We start from the raw sequence: 18,737 nt of genomic DNA, 5'->3' as shown, positions 1-18,737 counted from the left end.
CTCTGCCTGAGGCTACCCAGCAGAAGCCAGCTGTAAAGCAATGCAAGTTGCCCTGGGGCCTTGGGGCAGCTGCAGTTTGTTAAGTTATTTTCAGATTACAAAGGGCTGGGCCTTTCATATGCAAAAGCCTCCGTACATGGCTTGGGCAGGGCAGGGTCCCAGGGGATCAACTGGGCAGGCCGAGAGCGAGCCAGCAGTATGGCTGCTCTCAGTCCTGCCCTCAGAGGCCCCGGCAATCGCTGTGAGCGCCTCCGAGAGAAAGCTGCCCTCGAGTTCCGACCGATGCCAGACAGTCCCGCTTCTGGGTCCCCAGTCTGGGTCCCCAGAGACTCACATGGAACTGGAGCTCAGAGCTTGAGACTCCCTCTCGATTGAAAAAGACAATCGTGTCCTCAGCCGCCAGCCCTCTCCGCATGCACCTCCGCACCTTTGTATTTAACTTCTACACCGCACCTCCTCTGAGTCTCGGTATGCTTTTCTCTTTCCTTCTAGTTGTATAATTTCCCCTCAGCCAGCCTTCCTGTGGTTCTGGGTGATGTCTGTTCCGTCTTTTAGTTGTATTTTTGAAGTGGTTGTGCGAGGCAGCAATCTCTGGTGTTTACCTATGCCGCCATCTTGGTTTCTCCTGATGATTGTCTTTGGGGCCCCTTTGTGATAAAAGAACTGCAGCAATCTTTTGACTCACAGATGCCCAAATTATAAATCAGGGTAACACTTATCTGTACATGTACTAGGTCCACAACACAAGGACTCAAAAGGACACTCCTCATTCACATTGGAGTTCCAGAATATACAGTGCCCCGCTCTTTAACAGGGCTGTCAATGGAATTTTTACCTCCCTTACTGGTCTAGATTCATATAGTACCATACTGGCTTATTGAAATAAGTTCAAATGAGTTGAATGAAAAATGCCCTATTTCAGTCATAGTATCAAGGTGAATTGTAATAATTCTATCTTCATTTTTTTTCTACCACAGGTTTTTGTGGGGTTTTTTGTTTTTTGTTTTTTGTTTTTTTTTGGAGCAACTTGAGTATCCACACAGTTTGCACACTTTTTTTTTTTTTTTAAATCTTTACCTGAGGATATTTTTTCCATTGATTTTTAGAGTGACAGGGGTGGGGAGAAGAGAGAAACATCAATGTGTGAGACACACATTGACTGGTTGCTACAGACTGGGGCCAGGGATCGAACCTGCAACCAAGATGCATGCCCTTGCCTGGGAATCAAATCTAAGACCCTTTGGTCTGCGGCTGATGCTCTAATCACTGAGCAAAACTGGCCAGGCAATTTTTTTTATATCTTGTATGACTGTGGTACATTTGTAACAATTGCTCAACCAGTATTGATAAAGTGCACTATTTATAATGGCATTGATTTGTTTTATCAATATGTGGTTTTTGGCAGATGGTTTTTTGTTTGTTTGTATTTGTTTTTATACCCGAGAGTGCTGGGGGCAGCGGGGAGGGAGGGATAGGCAGCCCTCTGCGCTCCCCGGCCCTCTCCCCCTGTGTCCCCTCCATGCCACTTGGCAGATGTTTAATGACATGTATCCTGTATTTCTGTATCATATTCTTTCACTTCCCAAAAAATGTCTTAAGCCCTACCTATTGTTTTATCCCTCCCCCTGATCTCAAGTCCTTTACAACCAGAGATCTTTATATTGCCTCATAGTTTTATCTTTCCCAGAGTGCCCTATATTTAGAATCAAAAAGTGCATAGCCTTGTCAGATTGCTTTCTTTCTCTTAGCAATAATAGATATCCACATACAGTACTAATTACCTTAGTACTTTTAAGGTTCCTTCATGTGTTTTCATGGCTTAATACCTCATTTCTTATCACTGAACAGTATTTCATTGCATGGATTTACTACTGGATGTTTGCGGGGGTTTTTTGTGTGTTTTTTAAAAATATATATTTTATTGATTTTTTACAGAGAGGAAGGGAGAGCGATAGTTAGAAATATTGATGAGAGAGAAACATCAATCAGCTGCCTCCTGCACACCTCCTACTGGGGATGTGCCTGCAACCAAGGTACATGCCCTTGACCAGAATCGAACCTGGGACCTTTCAGTCCGCAGGCCGATGCTCTATCCACTGAGCCAAACCAGTTAGGGCTGGATGTTTGCATTTTGAAGGGTATCTCACAACTCTAATTCTTGCTAATCCTAATATATAAAAACCCTGGGTCTTAGCGACCTGTCACAACAAAGGCTCAACTGGAAGTCAGTCCTACAGTCAGTGCTGACTGCTTCCACTTCAGGCACGGTGCCCAGCACTGGCTGCTGAGGGGGCTGTGAATCAGGGCCAGAGAGAGGCCTGAAGAGAGAAGCAGGGACTGATCCTTTGCCTCTGTGGCAGCTTTTGATCAGCACTCACGCCTGCCTCTCTCTCTCTCTCTCTCTCTCTCAGTCTGGCCAGCAGCCACACCTCCATTTCTCTCCAGGCCTCCACAGGAGCTGCTGATCAGCCCTGCCTTTCTGTTCAGGCCCCGTTGCTAGGCTCAGAAACGCTGACTGGCATAGGAACCAATCAATCAGAACAGAATCTGGTTGCTATGAGGAGCGAATGGCAGCCTAGGAGACGGAGCTTTTAACATTGATTGACATAGGAACCGACCAGTCAGAACCAAATGTGGGTGCTGTGAAGAACCAATGGCTGTCTAGGAGGCAGAGCTTTTGACGCTGACTGGCATAGGAACCGACCAATCAGAACCAAATGGTGCTGTGAACCAAATATGGGTGCTGTGAAGAAACAATGGCTGTCTAGGAGGCAGAGCTTTTGACGTTGACTGGCATAGGAACTGACCAATCAGAACCAAATCTGGGTGCTGTGAGGAGACAATGGCTGCCTAGGAGGCAGAGCTTTTGACGCTGACTGGCATAGAAACCGACCAATCAGAACCAAGTTGGCCAGCAGAGGAGGGCAGTTGGGGGTGAGATCAGGCCTGTAGGGGAGAGCAGTTGGGAGCGAGATTAGGCTGGCAGGGGAGGGCAGTTGGGGGCAACTGTGCCTGCAGGGGAGGACAGTTGGGGGTGAGATCAGGCTGGCAGAGAGGGCAGTTAGGGGTGATCAGGCTGGCAAGCAGAGGCAATTAGGGGCGATCAGGCAGGCAGGCAGAGGCAGTTAGTGGTGATCAGGCAGGCAGGCAGGTGAGCAGTTAGGAGCCAGCGGTCCCAGATTGCCAGCAGTCGGACATCCCCCAAGGGGATTCTTGCTCCCCAATCTGTGTACCAATTGGAGAGGGTGCAGGCTGAGCTGAGGGAACCCCCCCTCCATGCATGAATTTTGTGCACTGGGCCACTAGTTATGAATAAAAGGCCTACAAACATTGACGTGTAGGTTTTTGTGTAAACATAAGGTTTCAGCGCATTAGGTCAATACCAAGGTATGTGATTGCTGGATTTTACTATATGTAGTAATTAAAGCTGGGGACAGTAAAACAAGGAAGGGCTTCACATAGAAGAATCAATAGAGAGCCTAGGCAAGGCTGCTTTGTCTCGTTGAGAAGTCAAAGAAAGGGGACTTTGGAGACAGGGTCAGGGGGTTAGCCCAGGACGAGCTGCTGCTGCCCATTATTCCCCTGGTTGTAAATCTGGTGGGGTCACTTAGAGTTTAGGAGATGCATGCCTGTGGGGAAGAGAGGGAAGGGCAAAGGGCAGGCATGCTCCCAGGAGGGAGAGCTCCGTATTTAGTTTTGACAGAAAGTTCCTGTCTCCCACAACCTAGGTATGTGCCCTGACTGGGAATCAAACCCGGAACCTTTTAGTGTTCAGGAATATGCTCCAAACCAATTGACCCACCCGCTAGAGCAGGAGTTTTTGATTTTAATAAAGTGAAACTTTTTTTTTTGGTGTCTTATCTAAAAATGTATCACAAACACAAAGTCACCTAGATTTTCTTATATGTTAAATTCTAGGAATTGTTTTTACTTTTTTTTTTTTTAATATATTTTATTGATTTTTTACAGAGAGGAAGGGAGAGAGATAGAGAGTTAGAAACATCGATGAGAGAGAAACATCGATCAGCTGCCTCCTGCACATCTCCCACTGGGGATGTGCCCGCAACCAAGGTACATGCCCTTGACTGGAATCGAACCTGGGACCTTTCAGTCCTCAGGCCGACGCTCTATCCACTGAGCCAAACCGGTTTCGGCTTGTTTTTACTTTTGCATTTTACATTTAGATGTATGATCTATTTTGAGTTAATTTTTGTGCAAAGTTTAAATTCTGTATGTACATTCATTTTTCATGTATGTGTGTGTTGTATGTGGATATCAATTATGGTTTATTTAAAAGACTTTCTTTTTTCTTATAATTATCTTTACTCATCTGTCAAAGATCAGTTTACTATGTGTCTATAGGGAACCAGTTGACTTGTATATTCTTCAGTCTGGCTATTCCAGGCATTATCTCTGTTATTGTGTTTTTTCCCCAGATGTTTTACACAGACAGTCATGTCAAATGGAATAAAGACATTTTTGATTCTTGCTCCCCAATCTGTGTACCTTCTATATTCTTTGCTTTTAAAAAAATATTTTTATTGATTCTAGAAGGAGTGAGAGATAGAAACATCAATGATTAGAGAGCATCTTCGATTGAATGCCTCCTGCACACCCCCTACTAGGAATTGAGCCCGCAACAGAGGCATGTGCCCTGACCAGAAATTGAACCATGACCTCCTGGTTCATAGGTCGATGCTCAATCACTGAGCCACTCTGGCCAGGTTTATTCTTTTCTTATTACATGGCTAGGGCTTCCAGTACCATGTTGAATGGGACCGTGAGAGGATACCTTTCTCTTCTCATCTTACCAGAAAAGCATCTAGTTTTAATTATCTATAATAATAAAAGGGTAATATGCTAATTAGACTGGACATCTTCCAGACATCCTTCCTGATGAAGCCGAGGCCTGAGGGAAGCCAGGCCAGATTCCAGATGCCTGCCGGAGGCTGGAGGAAGGAAGCCCAGGTCCTGGGTGCCGGAGGGAAGCCCGTGCCAGCAGCTGGGGGAAGGAAGGCCTACTCTTGCACAATTTTCATGCATCGGGCCTCTAGTATTAAATACGATGTTAACAATAGGTATTGTGATGTTTTCTCAAGAGAGAATTTCCTCTATTACTGGATTATTTTCATAAACGGATGTTGGATGGAATAAAATACCTTTTCTTGTTCGTTTGCCCTTCCTTTCATTTCTAATAGTAATTTCTCTCTTCCCTCTTTTCAATTATCTTGACTAGATGTTTATAAATTTTTTTCAATGGACCAACTTTTGGTGTTTTTTTCTTTCATACTTGAAACATTTTACTCCACTTTCTTCTTTTTGCATGGTTTCTGAGAAGAGGTCTGATTTAATTCTAATCTTTTTTTTTTCTCTATACCTAAAGGATGTTTCCCCTTCTGGCTTTTTTCAATGTATTTTCATCTTTGATTTTTCTCTAGTTTGGACATGATATTCTTGGTTTGCATTTCTGGTATTTTTCATGCATAGCATTCACTGAGCTTTTAAAAATTTTTTTATTATTTCTTGATTTGAGAGTGAGAGAGAAACATCAATTTATTATTTTACTTATTTATGCATTCATTGGTTGATTTTTGTATGTCCCCTCACTGAAGATTGAACCTGCAACCTTGGCGTATCAGGACAACACTAACAAACTGAGCTACCCAGCCAGGGCATTTCACTGGTCTTCTTAATTGTACAATTTGCTGACTATGATTAATTTTAGTAGGAAAATCTCAGTGATTACTACTTAACTATTTTTTCTGTTTGTCTTTTCCTTCAGATATCCCCATTATGTGCATTTCAATCTTCTGTAATTGCTCCAACAGTTCATGGATATTGTGTTTTGTGATGTTTGTTCTTTTTGTCTTTGCATTACAGGCCTTGACAGAATATTGGGGCTATATTTTAAAATGCTGTTTTATTTTCTCTTTTGCAATGTTGAAGAGAGTGGCTTGATTTTTACCTCAGTCCTCTGATAGATCTAAGAAAAGTTGTTCATTACAAGTTTTTGTTTTGTTTTGCTTTTTCTACGAGATCAGTAATGATGGCTTCCAAGTTCCTTAAATGTCCGACCAGAAACTGGAATTCTCTGACTCCAGTTGATGATTGACAGATGACAGCTTTCCAGTCTCATCCCTCCTCATTCCCCTTTGACTCACATCTACACAAAGTGATAAGAGTTCCTTGATGCTCCTTTCTTTAAAGGTGGCAAGAGATTTGGTCCTCTAAGGTCCTGCTCTCATGTGTGAACCATAACTCTAACTCATCCACTAACCTCAATTTTACAAACGGTCCAGGCATCTCTTTTTGCTTTCTTACGCCATCTCATGACTACTAGAGAGGCCTGCCTTGCTTTTTCCACAGGCCTCAAGTATGGGAGTAATAAACTCATTGTACATTCTTTGCAATATGTGGTGTCATCAGCTATGGGATTTGAGATGTGCTCAGGGTTCGAGACATCATGCTGCCTTACTCCACGTGGGAGCTTGGGAATTAGAGAACTTGGGAGTGTACCCTCTAGGGTGGCTGGTGAGGAAACACTTTCTTCTGCAATTTAAAAATGGAGATTATATAACCCAGCAAGTGTTGCTCAGTGGTTTAGCGTTAACCCATGAGCCAAGAGGTCACAGTTCAATTCCCGGCTCATGACTGGGTTGCAGGCTGGATCCCCAGTAGGGGGTATGCAGGAGGCAGCTGATCTATGTTCCTCTCACATCTCTCTCTCTCTCTCTCTTTCTGTCTCTCTCTCTCTAATCAATAAAAACATATTACATATATATTTTTTAAATGGAGATTACATGTTCTTTTGAAGGAAAGCACTGCTGAATCCTTCGATGTATGTTATGCTCAATGGCAAATTTGCAATCAAACCTTTGTGTATTTCACTGAATGCAGTTGCAGTTGGCAACTCTCAGTCTGTTCTTCAGGGTCAAGAAGGTGCAGGGCAGTGTTCTGTTTCTGCCGTAAAGAGCTCTTCTGGCACATTTGTTACTGTATGTTCCCATGTCTGCCAAAAATTGTCTCCATGCAGCCCTGAGGCACATGAGTGTAGGGATTTCATGGTCTGAGTTAGGTCCTTTACCTAGTGTCTGAACTCTGGCTTCTAATTAATTTTATAGCCCATCAAATTAGATGGAGAGAGAAAGGCAGAGGAAAAAGCAGTACTTCTTCACAAAAATATTTCGACTTTGCGAGCTGTGCCTGACTACTTCTAAAGGCCCGGGATACTTTAGGGATGATAATGGCCAGCTGTTCCTTATTAAAAGTTGGATTTCCATTGGTCTCTTAGACTTCTCATGTTTGGAGATGAGAAAGGGATTCCTTGCCCCCCCACCCCCCACCCCCCCCATTAAAATTGTGTGCAGATTTGACCTTCTGCCTCATGGAGGGCTGTAAGTGATTGTAATAATAAAGGAGATGAAGAGTTTTTCTCACAAGGTATTGATGGCCTTAAAATGATAGTTTTGTTTTATTTGTATAGAATTTCTGTCACTGCTCAACATTCTCTGAACCCTGCCATTAGAGAAAAATAAGATGTAATGTGATCACAGTAAAAATGTGTAAATCATTTCCATATGCTCATCATGCTGTTAAATTTATAAGGAAGTATATTCATGTTAACCAAAGTCATCCCAATAAATTTAATAAAAATGTATAAGGAAGTGGGTATGGATAGAGAGTAAGTTTCTGATGATCAAATCATGGCATGAATGTTCGGAGATGATAAAATCATACATAAGCTTCCTATAAATGGAATATAGATGTCATGTGCAGTCTCATGCATCCTACTGTAAACATACTTGGGATGTTTTAGGATCCTGTGGCCATTGAAGATGTGGCTGTGAACTTCACCCTGGAAGAGTGGGCTTTACTGGATACTCCACAGAAGAAACTGTATAGAGATGTGATGAAGGAAACCTTCAGGAACCTGGACTCAATAGGTAAGGATGAGGACATTCATCAGTTGTCACTAGAGAACAAATACTTTTTGATCACCATCTTTTTCCCAAGGTGCAGATTGTGGAAAGGAGGACATTGGTTAATAAACTAGGCATAGTCACAGCTAATAATGAACATAGAACCTAACAATTTTTTATAACTTATTAATATTTTGGAATCATTTTTCTGGGTTTACATTTTAGGCCAAAACTGGGAAGATCATTACATTGAAGATCTGTACAAAAGCCAGGGGAGAAAACTAAGGTGAGTCACACTCACAATAGAAAATAGTGTCTCATGTGAGAATCCTGGTGTTATGAATTTTTAAAAGAAGGAAACAATAAACAATTCCTGCTTCAAATTTAGTTATTCTTAATTTTTTTAACCAGAAATACTTTCTTTATATGTGACATAAATATTCAGTGTTTGCAAAATAGTTTACTTGGAAACTGTATTAATAAGTCCTATATATTACTGTTTTGGTGAAGTCCTTCTGAAGAACAATCACTATATCCAACTTCAGAGAATTCAGACAAGGCAGGAAGTTTACACATTTCATATAAATCCTAATAAGTAGTTTGAAAAGTACCGTTTTAAAAAATCATTAGTAATGTGCTTCTCATTTTTTACAGAAGTCAAATGGTAGAAAGACACTATGAAAGTAAAGAGGGCAATCAACATGGAGAAAATTTCAGCCTTACCCCAAATCTCAGTCTGAACAAGAAAACTACTGGAGTGAAGCCACCTAAATGCAGTATATGTGGAAAAGTCTTCATGCATTATTTTTCCCTTAATATGCATATCCGAGGTCACAGTGGACACAAACCATATGAATATCTGAAATATAGAGAGAGGCCATATAAATGTAAGGTGTGTGGGAAAGCTTATATTTCTTCAAGTTTATTTCAAATACATCAAAGGAAGCACACTGAAGAGAAAACCTATACTTGTAAGGAATGTGGGAAAGCCTTCCGTTTTCTCACCTCCTTTCAAATACATGAAAGGGTTCACACAGGAGAAAAGCAATACGAATGTGAGGAATGTGGAAAACCCTTCATGTGGCTCACAAGCTTTCGAAGACACATGGCCATGCACACTGGATATGGACCTTATAAATGTAAGCAATGTGGAATGGTCTTTAGATATCATCAGGCTTTTCAAACACACGAAAGGACTCACACAGGAGATAAAGCCTATGAATGTAAGCAATGTGATAAAGCTTTCAATTCTCAACGAGGTTTCCAAATACATCAAAGCTATCACAAAGGAAAGCACCCCTATGTATGTAAACAATGTGGAAAAGTTTTTAGATATCATCATACTCTTCAAGCACATGAAAAGATTCACACAGGAGAGAAACTCTATAAATGTAAGCAGTGTGGTAAAGTTTTCAATTCTCATCGAGGTTTCCAAGTACATGAAAGATATCACAAAGGAGAGAAACCCTATGAATGTAAGAAATGTGGTAAAGCTTTCAGTTCTCACCAAGGTTTTGAAATGCATGTAAGAAATCACAAGGGAGAGAAACCCTATGCCTGTAAGGAATGTGGTAAAAGTTTTAGTTGTTATCGAGGTTTCCAATTACATGAAAGAAATCACAATGGAGAGAAACCCTATAAATGTGAATGTGGTAAAGCTTTTGTTTATTACTATGCCTTACAATTACACAAATCAACTCATACTGCAGAGAAATCCTATGAATGCAAGGAATGTGGGAAAGTCCTCAGTAACCACAAATGCTTAAAGAGACACGAGAAATTGCACACAGGAGAGAAATCCTATAAATGTAAGCAATGTGGGAAAGCTTTCATGCATCTGTCAGGATTTCGGACACACATGAAAATGCATGCAGGAAATAGACCTTATCAATGTAAGGAATGTGGGAAGGCTTTCATTTACCCATCAGGTGTTAGAGCACACATGATGCAAGTACATGTTGGAAATAGGCCTTATCAATGTAAGGAATGTGGGTTAGCATTTTATTTTCCCAGTTCATTACGCAGGCATGAAATGACTCACACTGGAGAGAAACCCTGTGAATGTAAACAATGTGGTAAAACCTTCAGAGATCACAGTTATTTAAAAATACATGAAAGAAGTCATACTGGAGAGAAACCCTATAAATGTAAGCATTGTGGTAAAGCTTTTATTTCTCAGCTAGGTTTCCAAGTACATGAAAGAAGTCACACTGGAGAGAAACCATATGAATGTGAAGAATGTGGGAAATCCTTCGGTTATCCCAGTTCCTTCCGAAGGCATAAAAAGACTCACAGTAAAAGTCCTGCTGAATGTAAATAGCATAGGAAAGACTTCAGTCGATCCACATCCTTACATGTGGGGTGGGGGTAGATATAAATATATGAGTAACATGAGAAAGCTTGATGGAAATTAATCCATGTGTAATGTTCTAGAAAACTTTCAACATGAAAGTTATTATAAACTAGAGGCCTGGTGCACAGAGTCATGCATTGGTGGAGTCCCTTGGTCTAGCCTGCGGGGATCGGGCCAAAATTAGCTCTCTGAAATCCCTTGAGGAGTCCCAGATTGTGAGAGGGCAGTTCTTGGGTGACACACCCCAGAATCAGGCTCCCTTCTCTCTGGTTCCTAAAAAGACTCACAGTAGAAGTCCTGCTGAATGTAAATAGCATAGGAAAGACTTCAGTCGATCCACATCCTTACATGTGGGGTGGGGGTAGATATAAATATATGAGTAACATGAGAAAGCTCGATGGAAATTAATCCATGTGTAATGTTCTAGAAAACTTTCAACATGAAAGTTATTATAAACTAGAGGCCTGGTGCACAGAGTCATGCATTGGTGGAGTCCCTTGGTCTAGCCTGCGGGGATCGGGCCAAAATTAGCTCTCTGAAATCCCTTGAGGAGTCCCAGATTGTGAGAGGGCAGTTCTTGGGTGACACACCCCAGAATCAGGCTCCCTTCTCTCTGGTTCCAGGTGCGTCACCCGAAAAACCTCAGCTGCCAAGTCACCACAGCTTGGTAGCTCCTGTGTTGAGCATCTGCCCCCTGGTGGTCAGTGTGCATCTTAGCTGCTGGTCGAAAGGTCAGCCAGTCACTTAGGTTTTTGTATATATAGATGTAAGTGTATTGTATTTATCAAGCCTCCTTAAAGTGCATTGTTGGACTGTGGATTTCTACTAATTATTTTCCAAGCTGAATATTCAGATAACTCTGTAGCATATCATTCAGCAATAATATATGATTATAGGTAGTGCTTCCCCCCCCACCTTTAAATCAGTTAATATTTCCATTTTGAAACTTGATGGATTCATAGATGAAGTGTATTTTTAATATGGAGTTGGGTTTAATTTTTTCATAATGTATTTGTTATGTATTAAGGGAATATTGAAAAATGAAAGTTTGGTTTTTGGGATTTTCCTATTGGTTTTGTGACAGTTCCTGGATGTCCTTAGTCTATTATATATATTCTACCTTTCTTAATGAGAAAGCTCCTTTTGGGGTATAGGAGTCTTTTTTCATGTTCCACATCAATAAACCATTGGAATACATTTTATGATAAGTATATGATAGTTTCATGTGAATTATTGTTTTCATGTGGATTTCTCCTTGGCAACACCAGGGTGTTGTGAGCTACAAGGATGTCAGAATCAGTGGCAGAACATATATGATGAACTGATTCCCCTTAGTCACAGCTGTCACATTTTATCAGACCTGCTTTCTTAATTATTTCTACAATACTTAAAACTTGATTTACTTTAAATGAGAAAACAAATGACTCTAGAATTTGTTGAAATAAGTCACTCCATTAGTGTCTTTCTCCCCACACCCCTTTACTATAGAGGCATCCAAGAGTCTCCAAACCCATGGTGGACATAAATTCCCCAGGGCATTCTCATTCAAGAGACTTTGCTGTATACAGTAGAGCAGCCATTGCTGGCAATGACAAAATCCTTTTGTAACGGAGGCCCTCCCAGGCCTTGAGTTAATCTTGTTCTGCAGTCTGCTTCTCCTTTTGCCTTAGGTCATGAATGGGGGACCCTCGGGCTTTCTAGCTATAGTTCTCATTGAAGAGATACTAGTACTTACAGCACAGAGCTGAAAATGGTGCCCCTGGTATATCCCACCTATAAGAGGAAGTGTGTTTCCTTAACATTAATTCAGTCTGTTTTGAAGAAGGTAACTTTTCTAGACATACTGGCCACTTTGGGAATCTCTTGGGAGCACATGAGATTCGTATGCTTTATAGACAGTGTGCCTGCACCACACCTGGTGGAGTCCCCTGCAGAGATGCTGCATTTTCTCCTTAGATTGAACAGGCCTGATTAAAGACGGGACACCAGCAGCAGATCTGTTAAATGCCAGTCAGTCATGTTAGCATTAGAGAACATCATGGCCAGAATCGAACTCATTTACACATTTTTTGGCACTAGCCAATATCTAGCTGTCTCATCTTACCAATAGCAGTAACTCCTTATCCAATGTCACCTTTTGGCATAGCAAACTCGGAATATCTTGCTTCACAGTAACCAAGTACAAGTCAAGTAATGGGTGGAAGCCTCAACACTCTAAGCAAAGATCACAATAGAGCTAGACTCGGTATTACATATAATGAGCTCATGTTTAAATGCGCTTGTAAACCAGGATTACAGTTCCGTAAGTGGCTTTGCAGCCCATGCCAACCCCTCATCCAGAAAGGACCCCAGACCCTCTCGTCCCAATCTGGCCTGGGCGCCCCTCTTGTTCAGGACAAGGGAGTCCCTCTTTCTGGAAACTGAGTCTGGAATTTCCAGCGCACACATGGTCCCGCTTTCAGGAAGAGCTACCAATACAGGAAGACACCACTGCCCCTCTAAGGCCACGGACCAGTTTGGGTAAAAAGGGTCTTGGGGGATGGGGAGGACAATCGCGACTCATTCTGGGGGGGGGTTATGCCTGGGAGGGACTGTGGCCTGTGGTGTTCCCAGTCCCTCCTTTCTCCCTAGGGGACACATTTTCTCCTGATTTTTTCCAGTGTGTGGGAAGCTAAGTCTTTCAAGTCTACGACCCATTAATACTAAGATGGCCAAGCTGAGGATCCTTCATGCTTATAAATTTATTTTTGCATGCACAATTAGAAAAAGCTGCTATAAAACTAGGCAGAATGAATGGAAAACATTAAATTGGCCTCCGCTTCCATTTAGATAAATGGACCAACCTATGACACTGTTTAAGTGCCAACTCATTTGTGTGTGTGTGTGTGTGTGTGTGTGTGTGTGTGTGTGTGTGAATCCTCACTCAAGGATAGCAACCTAGGTACCTGCCCTTGATCGGAATCAAACCCGGGACCCTTCAGTCCGTGGGTTGATGCTCTATCCACTGAGCCCAACCAGCTAGGGCTCAACCCAATTTTTGAGGTATTAAAAATGACTGTCCTTATTTTAAAGGGGGGAAAGTCATGTCCTGACCAGTGTGGCTCGGTTGGAGCGCTGTCCCGTACACCTAAAGGTCACCGGTTTGATTCCCAGTCAGGGAAAGCTGGGGGTACAGGTGCACCTGGGCAAAGGGGTGAAGTAATGCCGATGGTCTTAATCCAGCATCTAGAAGGGTTCAGGAACCTGGAGAAGGCACTGTGCATAAATTAAATAAGAGTCCAGAGACAAAACATAATTTTGAAAGGCATTATAGGCAGTCAGAGAAGACTTAGCTAAAGGGACTAAGTTCTCCTGTCTCAGGACCCCTTGCTATTTATTAACACAATTTGTCCTAATGCAAAGTAGATATACATCAAAGGCCAGGGTTTGTATACAGAAGCGTTGTCAGATTGGGGAATTGCCTTTGGCAGTTCAGGTGTTTGGCCAGTAGGAGACAATAACATGTAGATTGAAATGCCCTTAGCTGTCTGGCAGCAAGCAATCATTTTATGCATCCTTTTCAGGTTTGGGGAAATGCCCTCAGCCACCTCCAGATTCAGCCCTGCTGACATCCTTGAATTGGCTTCCGGCAGCGAAGCCCCTTCTGAGGTTTTAGTTATGCTTCCCCTGTGCCTATTTCTAGGCATATAGATTGGAGTTTTGCATCCACAATGTGGGTGCACTCAGAGTGTCATTTGTGCACGTTGAGAAAGTCTGTGAAAGTCAGGAGTGTGTCCTGGGTTAGGGATTGTGAATTTGGGAGTTCATTTAGGTCAGAACCTTCAACTAAATCCAGCTGAGCACTTCCTCGCTGTGAGCTGAAGCCTGGGAGAGGGAGCATTTCCATTATTCCCCAGGGAGAGGAGGGTGTTGGAGCTCCCAGACTTTATTCCTTGGGCTGCTCAGGTGTCCCTCCTCACCTTTCCCAGGGACAGATCCACTCCAGAGGTTCTTTCTGTCTCAACCTGGGAAGTCTAGGATGTAAACCTTCTGAAAGTGGCTCTCCTGTCCTGTGGGAAGCAGGCTGCTCATCTGAGCTGATTCCAATACTGTGTTTCTTTCCTTTGGATCCTTTATCCACTGAATAGTGCAGGCCTTTGGCTCTAGTTTCCCTGAGAACTTGGACTCTGAAACTGTAAGATGACAGAGACAATAGGTGAGAAAATCAAGAAAACTGTGGAACCAAGTAGAATTTTTATTCCTTTATAAGAGAACCTGAAGAAATGAGTTGAGTTGCCCCATGTCCTTTTAGTCAGCAAGAGATTTGAAATTTTTCTTTGTATGGTTTGTACTTTCATAACTATTAGTGTTTAAAGAATTTAAATCTTAGAATGGTTAGTAAATAGTAAATTATGGTATGTATAAATTTTTGTGTTTATTTTTTAATACTTTTTTTATTTCAGAGAGGAAGGGTGAGGGAGAGAGAGCTAGAAACATCAATGATGAGAGGGAATCATTGATTGCTGCCTCCTGCATGCCCCACACTGGGGATTTAGCCTGCAACCTGGGCATGTGCCCTAAACCGGGAATCGAACCGTGTTCTCCTGGTTCATAGGTCGAAGCTCAACCACTGAGCCATGCCAGCTGGGCTCTGTGTTTAAATAAATCTGTAAGATAGAAAAGTCTAAGGTGAGACGACTCCCTGCAAATATCTTCTGGCCCCTCCAGCACTCTTACTCCAGCCACCCCCAAAAACAGTTTTGATCATTTCTTGAGCCTTCTGTTCGTGTTTCTCTATATAAAAACAAGCCATTGCAAGTATATATTTTCTTATGTATGTTTTTCCTTGTAATAAGCTATTAGACTCCACATTTTTTGTTGTTTGCTGACAGCTTAAGCCTCCCCCTCCCTCTTCTCTTGTGTCCACATAAGGGAATAACGGAAACGCTCCCTCTCTCAGGCCAATGAGAAAAACTGGGGCTTCCTCCTCTGGCACTGGCTTCAGATTCCAACCACACAAGCCCCGGCCTATGTGGCTCTCCTGTCTCAGGCCCCACCGAACCCACAGCAGACACCCACACCAACCTCCTTTCCTTGCTTCCTGAAGCCATTTCAGAGCTGCCGGAGAGGCACCCTGCTCTCTCCAAAGACCTCTATTATGTCCGTTGTAAGCCTTTTCCTGCCTACCCTCTGGGCCACACTAGAATCGGTCTCAACATGAGGACCACACCTCTGCAGGTAAAGGTACCACTGGGTATGTAGGCAACATGTCCCCACATGACCACCATTGTTCATTTGTCTCTTGCTCTAACTTGCTCACCTGCTCTGCTGCCTGCTGCCTGCACTGTGGCTGCTGGGCTCTGGAGAGCTGTGCTGTGAGCTGTGCTGCCCCGTGTGGCATTGCTGAGACTACCAAGCCTCAGTTCTATGTGCAGAGTGGGCAGTTTTGAGAAATTCTAGATATTTGGGAGCAGAAGTGTGGGGTTGAGACCCTCCTTAAAGTGGTCCTGGGTTGTTGCCTTTGCTGGAATTTATCTGTGTGTTAGAGAGAAGCTGTGACAGCGGCTGGGTTGGCCCCCACATGCCCTGGGGTCAGGGGTCAAGGGAAAGACTACACTCTGTACGAGAAGTGGGTCCATCTCATGGTCACTCCTGAAACATCAGTTATTTATAAAGAGGAAGAGAGGGAAAAAGGTAGTCAGTAGGTGGCCAACTGAGTCCACACCCGCCCCGCCCCCACCACCACCCTTCAGTACCTCCGCTGCGGCTGCTCCTGCCTCTACTGCAACACAGAACCTGCCCTTGGGGTTAAGGGGACAACACCCATGGCACCCTGTGGCACAGCCAAGGGATTAGTTCAAACCTGATTTCAGCGTAGGTCCTTGAACTCTATAATGTAACCAATTATGGTGGAAAGGCTTCTAAACCTGACAGTGCTGGTTAGAGGCTCTCTGGAAGGAAAAACATGATCAATGCTAGCATGCCTTGTTTATTTGTACTGCTTTATTGGGCTTTGCTTTATTGCACTTTGCAAATGTTGCATTTTTTACAAACTGAAGACAAGACCTTCCACCAGCAAAAAGATTACAACTCACTTTATTGCTATACTCACTTTCAGTGTGATGGTCTGAAAAAGAGAGGGCACACCTTTTCCTGAAGTAGAGCAGATCTTCAAATAATGTGGTTTCCTTCAAGGTCATTTTGCTATAAAGTTGATGAGGGGAAAAGTGAGACCAAGCAGCGAGCTTCGTGGGCACTGGCTCACACCACTGGAGAAGCCAAATGCTGGGTCACACTGCTCTTTCCCGAGGGGGAGGAATCCCAGGCCCAGCAAGGAGTCTCGTTTGGCAGTGAGGCTGCTGCTGTGGAGAAGGGGTGATGTGGGTAAAATGAAGCTGTTAATTCTTACTGCCTACAGTGTGTCTGTCTTCAGTTAATTTGCTCAGTGTGTGCTGCAACTTCTCCACTGGACTCTCAGAAAGATACTTTCATCCTTGTGTGGTTGTCAAAATCAGTGCATTGGGGGAGATTTTGGTAGAAAACTCATATTCCACCATCTGCTGACATGTCTTTCACTTGTATTGACACCATGGATGTTTAAAGTGACTATTGAAATAGCTGGATTAATACCTACCATATTTTTATCATTTTCATTAGTTGCTCTTGTTCTTTCTTATCTTCTACTTCTACCTTTTCTGTCCTTTTTGTTGTGTGTGTGTGTGTGTGTTGTTGTTGTTGTTGTTTTTTGAGCATTTTACCAGAATACATTTTATCTTCTTTTAACATATCATGCTGTTTGGTTTTTTACTTTCTTAGCCATTGCCTTTGAGTTTGCAGTATACATTTATAACTAATCCAAGCCCTCTCTGAAGTAACACCACAGCACCTCACTGGATATGCAAATTTCTTAGAATTTTTCTCTCCCTGTCGCTTGTAACATTGCTGTCATTCATTTCACGTATTCAAAAGCTATAATTACTGAACATATTGCTGCTGTTATCATTTTCAACCAAATGTTCTCTGTTAAGTTAGTTAAGAATAACAAAACAAATTATTTTATTTTACCTTTATTTATTCCGCCTCTAACACTCTACCTTTCTTCATCATTAACCTTCTTCCTGATGAATTTCGTACATAGCGGGGGTATTGGTGACAAATTCCCTCAAATTTAGTCTCAGAAAGTCTTTATTTCTCCCTCACTTTTGAAAGATAACTTGGCTTGACACAAAATTCTAGTTGGGTGGTTTCTCTTTCAACACTTAATTTCACAAAACTCTCTTCCTGCTTTCATTGTTTCTAAGACGAAGTTCAATTTCAATATTATCTTTGTTTTTCTAAGATTCACTCTCCCACCCTTCTTTTAGATTTTATCTTTGACTTGCTGTCCCCAGACACTTCCATTATGTCATAAACCCTTTTATATATTTCTGGCAGCAATATGTTGTCAGCGCAACCTAGAGTGGGGGCTCACCTGACCCTGCAGGTGAGCATAACAGTTTTAGAAGAGGTAACATGCTATATATTCTCTTGACAAGTACCCCAAATCTTTACATATCAATACATATAATCTGTTCTTAAAAGGTACATATGATGATACATTTATGTAACCCATTTTTCTAAATAGACACATGGCTTATGTCAGCTGCCCAAACCATGAATGAAAACTCAGATTGCCAATTTACAGGGCAAACCTATGCAAATATATTATTTGAAAAACTGAATTTCTTTTTTGTTGTTAATTCTCAGCAGAGGATTTTTTCCCCCACTGATTTTTAGACTGATTGGAAGGGAGGGGGAGAGACAGAGAGAGAAAACATTGATATGAGAGAGACACATTCTTTGATTGCCCCCACTCTCACCCCCGCCCTACCCACAGCCCAGATTGAGTTTGCAACCTAGGCATGTGCCCTTGACTAGAATCCAAATAGAACCCTTCAGTCTGCCAGGTGACGCTTCAACCACTGAGCCAAACAGGCTAAGATAGGGCCTCAATTTCTTCTTAAAATTTTTATCATCAAATATATTCGGAGGAGAAACCAAGATGGCGGCATAGGTAAACACCGGAAATTGCTGCCTCCCACAACAACTTCAAAAATACAACGAAAAGACAAAATGGAAATCATCCAGAACTACAGGAAGGCTGGCTGAGTGGAAATTCTACAACTAGAAGGAAAGAGAAAAGCACACTGAGACTCAGAGGAGCTGCGGAAGTAAAGTGCAGAGGTACGGAGGCTCAAGCGCGCGGAAAGGGGCTGGCACCTGAGGACTCGGCTTTTTGAATCAGGAGGGAGTCACAAGCTCCCGACTGCTCTGAACTCCAGTTCCGGGAAGTCTCTGGGGACCCAGGACTCATACGGGGAGAAACTGGACTGTTTGGCAGCCGGCAGAACTCTGAACTTGAGGGCGGCTTTCCCTCAGAGGTGCTTGCAGCCATTACCGGGACACTGGGACACGGGGCCCCTTAGGGCAGGGCTGAAGATCAGCCA

At 42.6% G+C, this 18,737-nt stretch overlaps 2 protein-coding genes across 3 annotated transcripts in view; both read left to right on the top strand.

Moving 5' to 3' along the window:
• The window catches only part of LOC102253718 (zinc finger protein 709), a 16,923-nt gene extending 6,083 nt beyond the window's left edge, over nucleotides 1-10,840 (top strand). Inside the window, exons 2-5 of one of the 2 annotated variants that reach the window (XM_014535035.1) lie at nucleotides 7,817-7,943; nucleotides 8,145-8,205; nucleotides 8,574-10,235; nucleotides 10,583-10,840. In XM_014535035.1, the coding sequence (XP_014390521.1) occupies nucleotides 7,817-7,943; nucleotides 8,145-8,205; nucleotides 8,574-10,235; nucleotides 10,583-10,586 (1,854 nt within the window). In that variant the 3' untranslated portion in view covers nucleotides 10,587-10,840. Of the gene's footprint in view, nucleotides 1-7,816; nucleotides 7,944-8,144; nucleotides 8,206-8,573; nucleotides 10,494-10,582 lie in introns of those variants that run through there. The other variant, XM_005853217.2, reaches the window with a different exon arrangement.
• The window catches only part of LOC102258743 (zinc finger protein 709), a 54,508-nt gene that overhangs the window by 6,047 nt on the left and 29,724 nt on the right, over nucleotides 1-18,737 (top strand). The gene's annotated exons all lie outside the window — the stretch shown is intronic.

This window comes from Myotis brandtii, unplaced genomic scaffold, assembly GCF_000412655.1.
Source record: "Myotis brandtii unplaced genomic scaffold, ASM41265v1 scaffold1012, whole genome shotgun sequence".
Lineage (NCBI taxonomy): Eukaryota > Metazoa > Chordata > Mammalia > Chiroptera > Vespertilionidae > Myotis > Myotis brandtii.
The sequence above is the reverse complement of the archived record's forward strand: the minus strand, read 5'-3'. Positions and strand labels throughout refer to the sequence as shown.